General features: G+C 40.0%; 1 protein-coding gene across 1 annotated transcript in view; it reads left to right on the forward strand.

Moving 5' to 3' along the window:
• Positions 1 to 3,776: 3,776 nt before the first annotated feature.
• CERS3 (ceramide synthase 3) overlaps positions 3,777 to 17,637 on the forward strand; it is a 42,377-nt gene continuing 28,516 nt past the window's right edge. The window contains exons 1-4 of the mRNA XM_062583684.1: positions 3,777 to 3,943; positions 13,799 to 13,981; positions 15,558 to 15,675; positions 17,286 to 17,404. Of these exons, the coding sequence (XP_062439668.1) occupies positions 13,800 to 13,981; positions 15,558 to 15,675; positions 17,286 to 17,404 (419 nt within the window). The 5' untranslated portion in view covers positions 3,777 to 3,943; position 13,799. The remainder of the gene's footprint in view (positions 3,944 to 13,798; positions 13,982 to 15,557; positions 15,676 to 17,285; positions 17,405 to 17,637) is intronic.

Raw genomic sequence — 17,637 nt, forward strand, 5'->3', positions numbered from 1 at the left:
TGGGTAACATAGAAGTGAAATTCCAACAGAATTCCTCATTTCCATTACAAATTCTTTATAGAAGGGGTATTTATTTTAAAAAATGTTAGATTAGAAATAACTCTAAATGTTTGCAGTGCAGCAAGATGGATATTGAACTTAAGGGATGTAAGTGTAAAAGCTTATTAGAGCTAATTTTAATTACCTGAAAAGTGCCTAAGACAGTGCCTTGAGTCAGTCAGTTCAAGAACAGGATCCCAAACAGTGGAAGCCATCTGGTGCCTCTAGATATAAGATGATTCTTAGCAACTATCCTAGAAGCTTATCAATAAACTGTATGTTCAATATTTAAATGAAATCCAGCTAGGTAAAAGTTTGCAAGTACTTGAAAGTTGGTATTTATAATCCCCAGTTGTTAAATATGTGAGAGTCTTACTGGAATCTTTTGCTAAGGCATAATTGAAGCCTATTAATGATCTTGGTTTTGCATCTTAGCAAAGCAGTGGTAGCTTGCCTGACAGTCGAGTGCGTTAATGTTCATTCACTGCTTTCCTGTCCGTTGACTTTACCCTTCTAGTATTACTACCGATATTTTATGATGTTTTTGATATTTTTATGCAATTGCCATCTTCACTCTTGTTGTTAAGGCCCAGATTCTCAAAGTATTGCGTTTCCTAATTCTTGCTGAAGTTCAGGAGAACCAAGTTTTGAAGCAGTAATAAAAGATTTAATCATTTTGAGGATCTGGGCTTATGTGTTCAAATGCGAGTGTTCCTGCTTCGGTGGTGCAATGCTGTTCATGCACTGTAAGTATTTATAATACAAATGTTTGCTTTATTCAATATCGGGTATGTGTTCTCCAGTTATAGCAGAAAGCATTATTAATTAGAAATAAAGCTGGCCTTAACTTGAAACACTGTATGGATTACAAATCAGGTCATACCTTCTAGGTAAGCAAGGTGTTGAGCAGAAAGCTTTTCAAGAGAATCTAAATGGATTATTTCATCTGTTTCCAGTATGGGAAGATTGATATATATATATATATATATACAGAGAAGATATGAACACCTGTGAAGAAGAGAAGCTTAGCTTTTAAGCTAGTGATTGCAAGATTGACTTCTGATAGTGATGCCTTTTTTGTTTGAGCACATTTCTTCATTCACGTTGGAATGATTAATTTTCAGGTGTTTAAGGTGCAGAAAGGATCAATATCAAGGTCTTTACCTCAATCTTGAAACAGTTCCAAATGACATGTAGATGGGTTCCAGTGATAGTGAAAAGAGAATTCAGATTGCATATTGTTGTTGTTAAAGACACAATTTTGACCTATTTGATCAAATTAGCTGTGATTGTCAGATGATAGATTCTTGCTAGTCTTACTAGCTGTATGAGTATTGTGAGGAAAATATGTAACTATCTTTCTACTTTTTTCCTAGTGAATGCATATTTGACTGAGATTTGATTAATTTTGATTAACCAGTTGTCTCAATGGCATTAACAGAAATGACTGGGTACTAATAGACAGTGTAGTTAGGACATTGATCTGTGGCTCCCCAGAAGAAATTATTATTTTTTTTTTCTTTTTTATTGAAAGAAAACAAAATCTTTTAAATTCCCCTACCAGTAACATCATACACAACAGCTCTGATCTCTGAAATTTTTAGATTTAATACAGTCTAACAGAATAGCTGAGGATTTTTTCTCTACTGAGATAGTTAACTACTACTTAGAAGCTCGGGTAAAAACTTGCATCTAATATTTGGACTCACAGGGATTTAATACGTGTATTTAGCTGATGGGGGGGAAAAAGAAGTAAATATTTCTGTTGGGTTTTGTCCATACTTTTTCACTGAGAAATTCTTTTATGTAAATGTTGCCCTTTCCAATGATCTGTGAAATTAATTACTTGGATCAAATATATGTCTCTGTTATCTAGTTATGTTTAATTTTCATCTGATTGAATGGCTGTTATGCTGCAAGTAAGGAGTGTTTACATTTGCAATTTTTCCTAATGAGATGTACAGACTATGATTTTTGTTGGCTGATTGTTTTTCCCTTTTGCAGCATTCAGATCTGAGATAACCTAAAGGAAAAAGTGCTATGAAAATGCAGTGATAATTGAAGGGTCAGTGAATAGCTTTGATTAAGAGGGTATGGTTAGCTTGTTGTTTACTATGCAATATCTTTAATCTTGTAATAGAATTCTACAGAAGTGGTGACTTCTACCTAACAAGTGCTCTTCAAAAAAGTATGTAGAAATCACGTTCTCCTATTTTGTTACCTGGAGCAGCCCTAAATTTGCTCCAGTCAAACAAAAGATATTTTTGCAATATAGTGCAACAGTGAAGAAATTGTGGATTGAGGCATAAGAGGTGTTCCTGCTAATTACCTATTAAGTTACAAGCACTGTATTAGCTAAGTGATATATGAATCAGCTCACTCCAGGCTTTCCTAATCCTGTATCTTCTGCTTGGCTCATTCGCATGGTTCAGATGTGGGAAAGTGTGGAGATAATTTAAAGCAAGAGCAAAGCTACTACCTTCCTGAAATAATCCTTCATGTTTAATATTCCTTTGGTACTTCAGTTTATTGAATACCGCTCCCTATTTTATAGTCGGGCTGAATAAATGTAGTAGCTAGAAAAAACAGTACTTCAAAACAGCAAAAAATCCTATATGAGCAAAAGCAAAACTTTCAGTCCACTTTGGGAGAGAACTGGAACTTGATCCAAGTATTGGTCATGTCGTCTTTTACTGCAGTTTTATGGATTATGATGAAAGTTTCTGTACGCTCAGAAGGAGTTGTGGAAATTAAGGAAAAAAGTCCATCCAGAGGTGATATATACATAGCCACTGTCTCTGGCTTAGGAAGTCTTTGAGCCCCAGACTACCGAAGGCTTGGGTGTGAGATATCGGTAATTACCATATTCTGCTTATGCTGTTCTTGTGCTCTTCCGTAGCCATCTGCTATTAGCTCCCTTCAGAGACAGAAGTGAGACTGGGTGAGATTAAACTTTGATCCAGCTTTGACATGTCTGTTTTTTTCCATTGGTTCCTATTTGCTGCAAGCTGAAAAAGCAGGCTAAGGAGCTTCTCTGCAGACTCAAAATGCTGAGGCTCCTAACTTGTACATAACACTGCTTTCTGCCTTCCCAGTAACATTAAGATGTCCTACCATCAGAATATTGAGTAGTGCCAGCATCTTTGGATGCTGTAACTTATTATTTGAAACTTGGGGGACCTGGTGGAGAATGGCTTTCAGCCTTATTCCTTAGTCATGGAATTTAAAAAAAATCACCTTGGGTTAAGTAAAATTAACGTGTTTTATGGTACCTGTGACCAAGCACACATTCAGTTTGTGCAAGTTCCCTGTGCTTCAGGAGTTTCAAGAATTCCAATTTATATCATTTGCGAAATTGACGAAATTGAGACTTTTTTTTTTTTTTTTTTTTTTTTTTAAAGCATTCAGTTGATTGAGGCAGGAAATATTCCTGAGAGTGGTCAGTTAAAAGGGGAAGCCTTTCCCCAACTTTATTTTAAAGCCCATACCTCATTTAAAAATGCTTCAAAACATATTTGTGCAAAGTGGTGTATTTGGGTGTGGTTTTTTTGCACAGTCGACAGGCACAGCATCCTCCCATGCATCTCTGGAGCAATGTAAGTTGAGACAAATTCATGTACTGCAACAAGACGTTATGTGACTTAGAACATTTCTTCATCTATTATGTTGAAACAGGCACGATGGAAGGCACTCAACCTTACTGCTCTGAGTTTCACTGACTGGATGCATATGACATCAGGATTGCCCTCAGTCAGAAATCTTGAAGTGCAGCTTTGCTGGGTGGGTCTTTGAAGAATTTGAAAGAGTTCTGGAGATAGGGCGTGTTTGCCTTGACAAAGTAGTGAGCGTAATACTTCTTCCCTGCTAATGTGCTTACGTTCTGTTCGACTGCAACATCATAAAGGTAGGAATTTCTTTTCTTTTTCTTTTTTTCATATGTGGGATTATGGTTTGAATTGTTGGTGTGTGCTCGTCTCTAACGCCTATTTTTTAAGGGAAAGTTAGAGTAACTCTTCTAATAGTCTTAGGTAAGGAATTCAAACAAGGTAGACATTTGGACAAGATGAGATTCTTTTATATTACCGCTAGTTATTCCAACCCGTGAGAACTGCTTTCCATTTTAGAGAAGGAAGTACAGGTTACAGTAGTAGTTTTTACTTCTTTTTTTACTTTACCTCCTGTATCATCATTGTAGAAAGTGTTTCTAAAAGTACTTAATTCTGAATGAGAAAGGAGGAAAATATTAACAGGAAAAACAATGTTAGTGAATAATGTAAATATGTTTTCTTTAAAAAAAATGAATTTAAGTTGCTTGAAAAAGCAGGTTCAAATTTTGTTCTTTAAAATGCTATGAAAAATCTGTTCCATGTGAAAAGCAGTTTAACAGAGTATAATACATGACTTACCTGCTGCAGATCTGAAGCAGATACTGCTATGAGTAATGCACTTTAAACAAGCTGCCACACATGCTTCTTTCAAAGTCACGCTGCAACAGTCAAGTGGAAGAGCTCTGTATTTTTTCCTCTTATTTTTGTAGTGTATACCTATTTTAGTTAACTTCCTAGCTTGGATCAAATTTGCAGCAGGAGTGACATCACTGGTAAAGAGGTTATGGTGGTACGCATTAGCTGAAGATATATTTCTTGCATTTGTTAGGACATGAAGGGGATGCCAAACAGAAGCTGAAATAGTGAAATAGCAGTTATAGTCTGGCTCCTCCTCTAGCTGACTTTGTGGGTTGAAAATGAGAGCAGGTGAAATTGCAAAGGAAGGGATAACTGACAGGAGGAGAACTAGGAACTGTAATGCACAGAAAACTTAATTTCTTGTTTGGGGGTGCTGGTGAAATTATTAAAGGCAATGTACTAGTTTGAGCCACTGTATATCTGTGATAGCCAAAGACCTTCACTGTCTGACAGATCCTGTTTCAGGAGGTAGGAAATAAGACGGTTTGCAGAGTGCTGCTGCACCACCACATCTCTTTCCCTACCTCCCAAGGGCTAATTTAAAACATTAAGTCATCCACAGTGCAGGCAAAGCAGTCAACGTCTTTGCCTTTGCACCCTTAGGCCTGCTCTCCAGTCCCACGTATTCTGCTCCCTTCCCATATTTTGTAGCACTGTTGTACTCATTACTGCTAATAATGTGTTTATTCTTGATCATGCAAGCATGTGAGTAATGAGATATTTCCTTTCCTGAGAATCTCATAGTTTGATGAGGCAAAGCGAGGAGGCTCAGGGCACGGGGATATTACAGAGTATGTTAGGTGACTGCACTGTGTAACAGCAAAGCTCCCTGTTCCTTACATATATTTAACTGGAGGGTCATAGGAAGGAAACATGAAATGGCATAGAAAAGGCAGCAGCAAGAAAGAGCTTGTAGCCACCTTCCGTTCACGATGGACTTGGCTTCTGGTGTGGCTCACCGTCACCTCCACCTAAAACTCTCCCTTCTTTGCTCTTCACACGTTTGATTTGACAGAAGCCTCTTGCTGAATCTGGCTCTCATCTATTGGAAGAAAAACCACCTGCCACCTTATTTGCAGTATCTTCTTTCACATCACAGATCTGGGGTCCGTCTAGTTCTGGTTTGCCTTTTGGAATGCTTGCCTGCATCAGGCCTTGCTCCCTGGTGTGTACTTCGTACAGTCGGCTCCCTTGACGCCGTGTACCTGTACTCTTCTGTGTTCTTTTCTCCCCTGGCATGTGAGCGTATGATGATGATTCTTAACCCTTACCTTAAATAGAAACCTGATGACCAGTCTTACACCTCTGCTAAAATCTCCTTTATATAACTTAACATCTTAAAAAGTTAGACTTTTTCAAGTGTTTATTTCAATTAAAATTTTGGTAAATTCCCCAAAATAATCACTTCTGTATATTTTCCTCAATTTATTATTAGGGTTGGAGGGGGTCATATTTGTCAAAAAAAGCAGAACAAAACCAAAAACTAATTCTTGTTACATTCTGACAAGTTGTACTAGCAAGTTCTTGAAGCCACTGGTATTGCCCCTCTTGGTCCACTCACAGCTCTTATGAGTTAAGCATCTACCTATGAACCTGTACTTACAACAGGGCATTTTTTTCATACAACTGTAATTTTATAACTTCAAGATTATTGCAGAGATTTTAGTTTTTATCTAATCAATCCATGTTACAGATTTAAAGCTTAAAAGCAGACATGGCAGTGTAACAGTACAGTGAGAGAATTAGTTCTCACTTTCCTCAACTGCCTGTAATCAGCTAAACAAATTCTAGATGCTTCAAAATAATTCACCTTTAAGTGGAGAGGGTATTGAAAACTTCCCCCATAAAATGAATTCTTTCAAACAGTTCTACTTCCCCGCACACACACCTCTTACCGCTTGAGAACGGGGAAAAATGTGATAAAATTCATTTGCCACCTTGACTGAGGGTTACTGCAAAGTGTTGTTTTAGCATGCTACAGTATAGAAACCACGTTACAAGGTAAAATGATAGAATAGTGAAAGATGTAGAATATTATAATTGCCTTATAAACAGGCTCTTGTAACTGTTTACAGTTGAGACTTGTATGTGTTGGTGAGTAAATCTGAAGTTAAAGGTTTTATACCAATCTTAATTTAACTCCTTTTTATGCATGAGTTTCACCATAAGAGCCTGTAAGTCTGATAGTTCTTCTGTTCTGTGGTACCGCTGGTTGTGTGTGTAGACTTGGTAAGATGTCTTCCATGCTGTGGCTCAGGCTGTGTGAAATTTAACTGGAATTCTTGTTTCACATTTGAATAAACATGATGAGGAAAGATGGGCAAGATGCAGAATGATTCTAGCATCAACCTAGTATTCTTCAGTTCTTTCCTTGAATTGTGTATGCCAGTCAACTGTGAAATACAGTTCAATCAAATGGAAAAAAATGTGCCAAGAAGCAGAAATCAGCAATATCTCTGAGAGACAGGTAGCTAGAACTAACAGTTAGTGCTTCTAACTGGCAGGTATCTAGAACGAACAGGTGATGTCTGAGTAGATTTTTTTGGATGGGAGAAGAGGATGGAGGTCAGGGTTGCCCTTTTTGCCTTACAAGCTAATACCTTTTTAGCATAAAAAATTACCAGTGGAGAAACTGCCCTGGTATCACTTCCTGTGATCCTACAAGCGATCCTGCGGTCGCTCACAAATGTGCAAGTTTGTATGTCCTGTCTGTGTGTGTAAAGCAGCTTTTGTACATTTGAAAGGCTCTGTGGCACAATGTCAGCTGTCAGCACTTGTACAAATACTATTACTATTAGCAAGTTAGGGTTTGTACCTGTGAGCTCTTTGAATTTTGTTGAAACCCACTTTTCTCCAGTATTAGGATTTTTTTAAAAGGTATCTCTTGGCTAGTGCTTCTGCTATCCTCAGTAGGAAAAGAGTTGCATTACTGTCAACAAGAAGGTATATGTTCCGTATTTTTTTCACCTGGTACCTGGATTCTTTAAGCACTGTGCTGTCTAGTATTAGCAGAATACAAATTCGCTGCTTGAAAATTGCATGTTCATGCATTTGTTGCTTACTCTTAAATGAAAAGAAAACCTGTGATATGGTGGATCAGGACCTTATTAACTCTTTCAAACCACTTTGGTTTAATGTTGATGTTCAACAGCCTGAAACAGCCTTGTTATCTCTTTTGATATCTGAGAGTCTTGATTTTTCCCAAGTTACTGCACCAGTTTTAATAGTTTTATCACATGATAAAAGAAATAGGAGAGAGATGATATTCTTGCTTTTTTGCTGATTTTATACTTTCCCTATTGCACCTCCAGAACCACAGCCAGTAGACAGTCTAATAAGATGCTTAGAGAAATTAAACTTGCATGTTTGTGTTAATGAGCTACTGGGTTTTCCAATTTATTCAACAGATCAAGAAAGGAACTCCTTGCAATGCAATGCATCCTTCAAATCTGGATATCTCTATCTCTTGCTTCTGGTCTTGCAAGTTGGGTTTTTGCAAGCAAGGTTTTGAGTTTTCTGAACTTCTATACAGGAGCAAAATCAAAGCTTTTCCTCTGTATTTTCTTACTCATTCCCCAGGTTGTAGTAGCCAAAAGTTCTGACTTTGCTTTTTGCAATCTAACCACTTAGTTTGTCGAACAAATTTGTTGTTCTTTGCTTAACAGCATTAAAAATTACATTTTTTAAAAAACTGAGTATGTCAGGATCCAAGGAACAGAGCTTTAAAATAGACTTCACTTTGGTACTTCCCAATTGTATAGGCTTTGATTTTAATTATAAAGCATGCAATTCTTAAACTAATCATTCCTGATTTTCCTGTTTCACATTAGCCAATTTAAAACTAGATTAGACAGGTTGCAGAAGAGATCCTTCCTTAGTAAGGAGGTGATTAGATTTCTCTATCTGGAGTGTTTAATTTTCAGGATGCAGGGGAACATTCCAGTTTCGTAAAACATCTTTATTTAATTGTTAGCCTGGCTTTTATGTCCTTTTAAAGCAACGGCAAAGATTGCAGTTTTGTGGATGAAAATAATGTTGACAGTGCTTGCGTATGAATGTGTACCTGGGAAGAAGCAGCGGGGTTTTTTTTCACACTGGGTTTAGCAGAATATGGGTCACTCAGCTGCTGAACCTAACGCACATCACTGTTTCCACAGCTCTTTTAGGAGCTCTAAGAAAAACACTCTGAAAAAGTGCTGGGAGCAATCGGAGGTTCGTGCCAGGCAGGCTTTCAAGTTTCTTGTCAGAGCTGGTCCCGGATGAGGAGAGACTGGGTCTTCGCAGCCGCAGCCAGTTCGTTGGAAGTAGTGTACGTGCAGGGGGATGACAGCTGGTGACAAAGGAGGCGAACTAAAGCTGTTGCCCTCCTTTGGCAGCCATCATCGGTGGCATGATCCCGGCACCGGGACTGACGGCCAGCGGGGTTATGCTGGATGTGTTGTGACAAGCTGCTGAGTGAAGTGAGTGAGTGCGTGCGTGCTCTGGTTTCACACCGGCGTGCTGGGGATCTGAGCCTGTGTCCTGAGTGCTGCGGTCCTGGCATTTGCTTTTCAGGGGTGAAAGTTGCTTGGCAGCATAAAACGAGCCTGTTGCAAAATACACTTCCCTTAAGTGAGTAATAAGAAACTGGTTCTCCCATTACCCAACAAGGTTTCAGGCACTCTCTGTGGAAATGCCTGTCTACACCGTGCTGCCTGCAGCCCCTGTTCCTGAGTGGCAGAAGGGGCAGCTGAAGGGAAGACCTCTGCCTGTTTGTCAGTCCTCTTGCACTGTGGGTGTTCAGAACAGGTTTTCTCCATCAGTGTAAAATTGCATAGCCAAACTGTGCTTGCCGGTCATTCTAACCTGTTAGCATTTAACAAGCTGCCAAGTATCTTTGGGTTAAAAGCAAAACTAAACAGTATAGACAAATGTAACTTAAAGTATATGCAAGTGCTTGAGGCTGGTCTACATATAATGTGCCAGAACCGTATGCCACTCTGATTTAAAGAAAAAATTCTTTTTTCTTCACAAAACATACTGTGCAAACAGTAATGGGGAAGTTTTCTCTTCTATCGTGCTGGCAAGGTGCCTTTAACCTGTTGTGGTCTGGGAGAAGAGAGCAGTCTCTGGCCACTCAGCCTCTGCCTGCTGGGGGGTTCCCAGGGTCTGCGAAGTCCCGCTGCCACTGTTGGGCAGGCAGTGGGTGATGGGCAAGCAGAATTGAGTGGCAGCACTGATGGCCCAAGTCAGTGTGTCCAGGCCAGATCACAGCTGTGTGATCAGCAGAAAGGAGGAAAGATCAGCAAAAGCAGCTGTGGCTTTTCTAAAGAAAAAAAAACAACAAAAAAGCCCACTAAACTTTACAGCTTGCTAGAAACAAATGAGCAGAGCGCGCTCTATCCATCCCTCCATCGCTTTTTCCTGTTCTCTGCCGTCTCATTTCACAACTCATGCAGTCATTCTTTAGGGCTAAAAGTATTCAAAGCAAATAATGTAAACTGAAGCAATCAAGTGCTAATGTGGAAAAGCTGATAATGAGGATTAGCACTGGGGGCAGTGGTTGCTCTAGATGTGCTGAGCAAGCCATGGGGCTGGATTATTGTTTCGGTGATGCTGAGGGAGCTTTGAAACAACCTGTTGGGCAATGGGGATGGAATAATAGATGGGATTATCCTTGAAAGTGTTACTTAGTTCCAATATTTATTTTAAGCAAGGTTTCTAGAGAGTAGCAAGTATGTGGCTGTGGAGATGGAGATGATAAATAGAGCTGAGTAGTGAGCTATTCTTGATTGCCTCTAGCAGCACTGTCTAAGAGGAAGACTTCTGTCGCTTGTCATTTTCCTTTTAATACAGGCAAAAGATATACGGTGTGTGTGTACTCCAGGAGGCTTTTCTTAGCGAGCTGGAAGGGCCACAGCTGTGGCCTAAGAACTAAAGGTCCCTGCTTGTATAGGATGTATGCTATGAAATAGTATTTCTGGAGTTCCTGTATGTTTCAGGATCTCCTGATCTGAGGAGGAGTAAGTGTTTGATCACACAGCCACAGCTGTGGAGTGCTTAGGAGCACAGAGAGTAGAAGCAAAAACTGTAAAACACTTGGGCTGCTGCTGCCTGGTGTGTTTGGAGAGATCCCTTTACTATCCGGGCACTCCAAGAACATCCTCTTGAGGCCTGCCAAAGCCGAAAGGAGACAGGAAAACAGCCCCAATACGAAACAGCCTCATTGATGATGATCTCCATGATTGCTGAGGAGAACAGCCTGATTTGCTGCAACAGAAACGTGGGTAGGATGTAGGGTAAACATCCAGTTTAAGGATAATGAAACATAAGAACAGGCTGCAGACAGACATTGTGGAATCTCTTTCATCAACAGATTTCTAAGAATAACTTGGGCAGCATCCATTAGGGGTGATCTGATCCCGTGTGTGCTGGGCAAGACCCAGTAAAAATACGGGAGCCTAGATAAGAGGCAGTTTCGAAGAGCCCTGCTCTCCGTGACTGTTAGGTGTCTGCAAGGAAGGAGTTCAGCTGAAATCTGGGAGCCTTAAATCAGATCCCAAGACCCAGAATTCCTTTCAGTTTTAAGATTAAGCATGTGCTTATGTGCTTTGCTTAATAGATAGGTCAATGAATTCATTGATGACCTAAAAGGTCATTACTAACAACACTGCAGTAGGCATTCATCCGCTGAAGGAAAGATGAATTGGTTAGATCCCAAGAATTTATATTAATATTTACACAACTGGGTGTTGCCAGTGTTTGAATAAGCTGCGTGCGTATTTAATCACAGTACATCCTGCCGTAGGCTAACTGTTAGAGCTCTTTACACTGTGTTATAATAGATTGGCCTATTTTTTTTTTTACAGTTATGGTTTGTGATAGTTTGTGATGCACAGTTTTTTATTTTATATATATATACATATATATATATATATATGTGCGTATGTACTACACGTGTGTGTATACACACTTACAAACTCGGATTTTATATATAAATGTGCTATACACACACATAAATAAAAAGAAGCACTACTGTGTAATGAGTCTTCTTGGTCTTCCAAGGCAAAATGTCTGCAAGTCTTTATGTCTGACCTAAAATGTCATGCTTCAAAGCCCTGCTTCATTATCATGGCGCCTGCTAGCTGTAGTTAAGGGTCTGTTAGCAGCCCCGTTATAAATCCTGATTTCCAGGAGTTTATAATTCAGCAGTAAAAAAATTGCTCTAGGCCAAAACTTGGCATAAAAAGTCTCAGTACAGGAACAATTGTGATTTCTCCCTGCTTTATTTTTGCATTAGCTTATACACACACACACACACACACACACACAATCAATTCAGTAGGTTTTATTGTCCCCTTTCTGCATTTAAAAAGATTAAATGGCTGAGTTACTCATATCGCAATACTGACTACTGTATACGGCCAGTAAATTGATTTAAAGTGTCTGTTAACACAGCTCTGGTGGTTGGATATAAAGTCACGGTTTCACAAACCTGCTGTGAGGTGAAGCCCCACTCCTCAATGGAAACAGCCCGGTGCGGACTGCAGCGATTGCTCCTAGCTAATGATTAAACGCAGGCTTCGGAGCTCGCCGCCTCTGCACCCCAAAAGCCTCTGCGAGCGCGCTAAGTAGGGCGCCCTGATCCGTGCGGGTGATAAGTAGGTGTGAATGCAGACAAAACTAAAGTTACCTGGTTCTTGGTCAGCTCGGAGAGATCACTAAGACTTTCTGGAAGGGTGAGAAGGTCAAATTTGCCATCACTTCAGCATGATTTAATCTTATCATTCGATCCTTGTTTTAGTGTAAGCTCTCTCTATAGGAAAGTCTGACACTGAGGAGACGATTGAAAAGTAGGTTTTAGTGAAATCAGTTATTTCCTTGTAACTTTTCTGTTTTATAGGAAACTTTATTAAGGAAAAAAAATGTTATTTCAACTTATTTCCAGAAAATTTACTTATTTCAACCTTCTGGAAATCGTTATATTGACTTCTATTCTTATTTTCTTTTAAAATATTTTTATGAGGTATATAATGTGTTTATTCTGTAAAGTCTTTACAACTAAATGAGGGATAATAGAAAGCTCTAAATACATCATATAAAATATAAAAGCTGAAAATGAGACTCTTTTATAAGAATGAAATGTTTTGATGTAAGTAAAATAACTTCCCCTCCTCCAAAAATTGATATTAGACATTTTGTTCTGGCCTAGGACTTGGCCACACTTAAATCACAGTAGTTCCTGGAAATCCCCATGTAATTCACTGTGCATTATTATTTTTATACTCTTGTGCACAGTGGTGTTTGCAAAATCAAGATCAAGGTATTACCACTACCATATTAAGCAGGAGTAACTCAGCAGCAAAAGAATGTCTTTGATATCACAGGACTGGGTGAGGGGGTGTCTTCTTACCTCTTTTCTGCTCTCCCTCAATATGTAATTTAGAAACAGAAAACTCAACACAAGCCAGAGGAGGTCAAGTCTCTTGATTATCTACTTTGTATTTATATGATAGATTATTAATGATTGTTACAAAAGATTTGACCAGTTATTAAATTTCATGTAAATGACAGCATCCCAGCCATGGAGCCAGACGTCCCCTGAGTGCTTTCTGCCAGCTCTGTCTACCACTAGGGTTTTTTCTGAGTAGCTGGGAGATGTGAGGAGGAAGACGCTCTGGTGGCCCTCATCCTTTGCTTGCCACAGCAAAGGATTTGCCTTCATGTACGTTGCATGGGAAAGGGCTTCAGATAACATGAGTTGACAATGCTGCAGATTTCAAAGGGCTCTGCATCAGTTTATACCAGCGCAAGAATTAGCTTTATGATTTTCTCTTCCCCTGAGTTGGAATCCCACCTGCACACTCAGTACAAGAGGTTTCCGACTTCCTGCAGTCAAGCCTTTTTGGAGAAAACCAACACAACTCCACACCTTCATGGGTTCTTTCTTGATGGCTGCTGTTACTCATTCGTTGTTCCTGGGCTACGTGGTCAGGTCTGTTCAGCTTCAAATGACTTAGTCTAGAGACGCCTGGACATCTTTCCTCTGCAGCCCCTGCGTTTTCTCTGCCAGGAAAGCAATGCAGAGGGCCTCTGCTGGGCCTGCAATTCCAACGCAACCCATGCGTGCCCAGAGAGCTTATTCTCTGGGAACCAAAGCCTTTCTTGAAAAGTCTGTAATTTGCTTGTCTGTTGGAGAGATCTGACCAGCTCAGATCCACTGTTACACATAATAAGATTCAGTGTATTTTATTGCATGCATTTTCTTTTTAATCTAGCAGGAATAATTTTCAATTACCTTTCTATTTGCTTAGCATGGCACACATATTAAAGACGCTCAACAGCTGGTTCTGGTGGGAGAATATCTGGATGCCTGCCAATGTCTCATGGGCACATTTTGTAGACCGTGATGGCCTTGTCTTTCCAAAACCACATCAGTTATATGCCACAATACCATATGCTTTTGTGTTGCTGATTATTCGATTCTTCAGTGAAAGGTAAGAAACATACATGCAATTTTATGCTACTGTTAATTCTCATTAATGCTAAATTTTTTAAAAAAAATCAAGATGTCTTTAAATCAGTAGTCAGATGCTTTCATCAGAAGCATTAGCTGGTAGTTAGCTAAAAAGATCTAGCATTGATAAAGTGGTGGGTGAAAAATTAGGAAATGCTTTTGTTATTAGGAACACGTGGCTGTGGTCCAGTCTGCTAAGAAAACGTTTCTGTCAAGGTTTTTTTGGACCAGCATTTTGATACTTCTAATTCTCTGTTTTTACTAGAGAGAGAATTCTTCCTGTTTGTCACCTGGTTGGCCTTTCACTTTGCTCTTTTGGTGGAAGGGTAGAGCTGTCTATCCTCCAAACCAAACTTCTCCTTTCGTTAGATGCTTTCCCAGAACACTTGTGTGAGGCTGATAAATCCCAGGTGTGTGCCTGTCACAAATCTCAGCACACTGGGGAGGGATCTCAGTGTTTCATGTGAACGTTTTACACAGCTCTAGTCATACTGATTCCTTTTTCCTCAGTTTGGCACTGAAAGACGGATTGCTTCGCTTCTGCAGCTGGAATCTTATGAGACAGGCAGAGGTTGGCTCTGCGGAAGAAAGCTATGCACACATGAAGTTTTTCAGTGCTTTGACTTATTTTTTTTGTTTATTATTGCTTGACTGTTTTCTTTTTCTGCTCTAGAGAATGTGATTAGTGTGTTTTTACGATTATTTCAGGTTAGAATGAGGAAATTTGGAATGTCGTAAGTTGGACACAGTTAAGACAGAACCAAATAAGATCATTCATGTCAGTGATCAAAAATAATCTGGATCATATGCTTGCAAACATTCACAGTGTCTCCTGAGTAAATGCTTGCCCAGCTGTGTCTCCCTGCACTGCTGTTGGAAATTGCTTGAGTGCATAATTAGCCCGTGCACTTGGCCTGCAATGAATTTGCCTGTGAATGAGGAAAAGTGACCGCTGTTCTGAGTAACGAGGAATCAATCGCAGCTATCAACAGGAACAAGGGGGCTTTTTCAGGAAAGCCTGCCCGAGTGGAAGAGCAGCAGTTAACCTGCTTTGCAGCTCTTCGTGGCAGAAAGCGGAGAGAGAACAAGAGCCTTGGAGGAGGCGCCACATGCTGGAGGCGGCGAGCAGGACCTGATTTACCTGGTGGCAGCAGTCCTGTGACTCTCTGCCATTAGGAGAAAGCATCCTGGTAGCAATCCTTCAGCTCACATGGAGAGAGCGTCTGTTCTTATTTCACTCTCCTCTAACTTTTGCCTAGCTCCAGCCTCCCTCTGAGAAATGCACAAAAAACACACAAACTGGGCTCTATCCTTTTGTTTTGTAGCATTTTAGGACTGCACATTTAAGTCCTTGAGTTTGCTTTTTGCGAAACTGCTAATCAGCTATGGTTCCTTGTTGGGGTTATCTAGAGGGAGGTTCCTTTCCGTCACAGCGCACAGCTTTACATATCCTATGGCAGATTAAAATGTTTCAGACTTAAGATCCTGGCATGAGAATAGTTACGATCTTGTAACTGTGTTGTATTTTCAAAGTTTTTCCTCCTCTGTCTTTTCAGATATATTGCTATACCTCTAGCAAAAGCATTAGGTATAAAGAATGTAAGACGTGTGAAGCCACAGCCTAATCCTGTTCTAGAGAGTTATTTCCGGGAATGCACGAAACATCCATCCCAAGTAAGGATTTTCATTCCTTTAAAATAGTTCTGGATTTGGAAGATCCCTGATCTTACTGTTTCAATCAGCTATCAGCAATGACATCATGGGATGAGTTCCAGCTGATTGACAGATAACTTAATTTATTTCAGTTTATGCTGCTGTCTTGCTGACAGGGTATATGGCATCCAAAATAGAAAATCTTTATTTTTAAGATATTTAAAAGTCTGGCATGCTGTTCGGTTATGTTGTTAATATTATTTGCAATGAAGATCAGTGCTCAATCTCTAACTCATTCTGCCTGGAAAAACATCAGCTGACATCTGTTGTTGGAAAGTGATGCCACATTTATTGCAATAATATTGGCACACTAGAATGGAGGCCTTCTGATCTGTTATATTACTGCATAGTTAATGCTGACTTACATGAGAAAGAAAAGCAAACAATCTTTCCATTACCTTGCTGCTGATTTTCAAATTTGAACCAAAAAAGTCAACGTTTACCATCTCAGCTAATGAAGCAACCTGGCTGTTGATGAGAAACAGATACCAACCATGCTGTGAACGCACTCTCAAAAAGTTCACTTATGTAACCAAAAATACCAAGCAATTATAGCATTCCTATGCAGTTTTTGGAAATAAATATTTGTTTTCCAATAATGAGGGATATTGACTATTGCACAGGACTTCTGCTTTCTGTTTCTTTCCCTGACATGCTCCTCCTGCATCTTTGGCCTGACATGGTCAGGAAGAGATGAACTCAGGTCCGCGAGCGAGCTCCTCTCTACTTGAGCAAGTCTCCCAGTCTCTGTTTTGTGTCCTCCTTCTGCATGAGGGCAGCTGGGTGATGCCTGATGCCTGAGGGAAGTGCAGCATTTTTTGCCTTGCCTGTAAGACGACTGAGCTTGCCTCCTTGAGCTGTCCAGCTCAGAGGACTCAGCACGGCGAAGGTGGCGCCACTGCCACCCACAATTTGCACACTAGCCTTTGGGGAAGGAGCTTCCCGGAGTGTGCTGAGCCTGTGCAGACCATGTCCTCTGCCTTTCCAGACAGAGGAGCCAGAGGAAGCTAAGAGACAACCACGGCAGCCCTCATTTCTTTTCAGGTGCCAAAAGGAGGCAGTCTGGGTCTTCCCTCAGAAATAGTAACTAACATGCCCCGTATTACCCAGCAGTGCTCATCTTATTTCCACACCAGTATCTCACCTGCAAGACTCACTTAAATATAATTTAATAATTAATTAGGTAAGACATTACCCACCTAATGCCAATGTGTAATACATGGCACTTGACAAAATCCTCCCCAGCTAAATCTCTTGACTGGCAAGAAAAGTTGCATCTTTGAAATAAGCAGAGGTCACCAGAAAGGAAATAGAACAGTTTTTAGACCTGTACATTTCATGCCTGCTCTAATTATCAAAGCCAATTGTGTCATGAAAATCCATGACTTCTGTGAATGTCATTTGAAAATTAAAGCGGGAAGCCTGCAAGATAAACTCTCACAGATAGTTAACGTTAGTAATATTTTTAAATGCAGACCTCACAACAGTATGAAGCCAATCTATGAAATACAAAGTAAATGAAGATGAGGTCTAGGTAGATGTTGTTGCTAACGTTATTCCATTTTTTGCAGTCAGAAATTCAAGGTCTGGCCAAGAAGTGTAACTGTACAGTCCGTTTGGTGGAAAAGTGGTTCAGGAGACGGCGAAACCTTGAGATCCCAACAGTGCTTCGGAAATTCCAGGAGGCTTTGTAAGAGGAGACAGCTTCTTTTTTATTTATTGTGGGTTTGTTAGTTTTGAAAAAAAAAATGGCTGAGGTCCTTGGGTGCCTGAGATGAGCTGCCCTTCCAAAGAGGCTCAATTCCACAAAGCTGGGTCTACCCAGCTGGGGTTTTTGATTTTGTGCATAAGTTTCTCAATCAGATTGAAAGGATCTACTAGTATTTCTCTAAATGCAGTGACTTCAAGTGTTAGGTTAACAGT

The sequence above is a fragment of the Rhea pennata genome, chromosome 10 (genome assembly GCF_028389875.1).
Source record: "Rhea pennata isolate bPtePen1 chromosome 10, bPtePen1.pri, whole genome shotgun sequence".
NCBI classification, from domain to species: domain Eukaryota; kingdom Metazoa; phylum Chordata; class Aves; order Rheiformes; family Rheidae; genus Rhea; species Rhea pennata.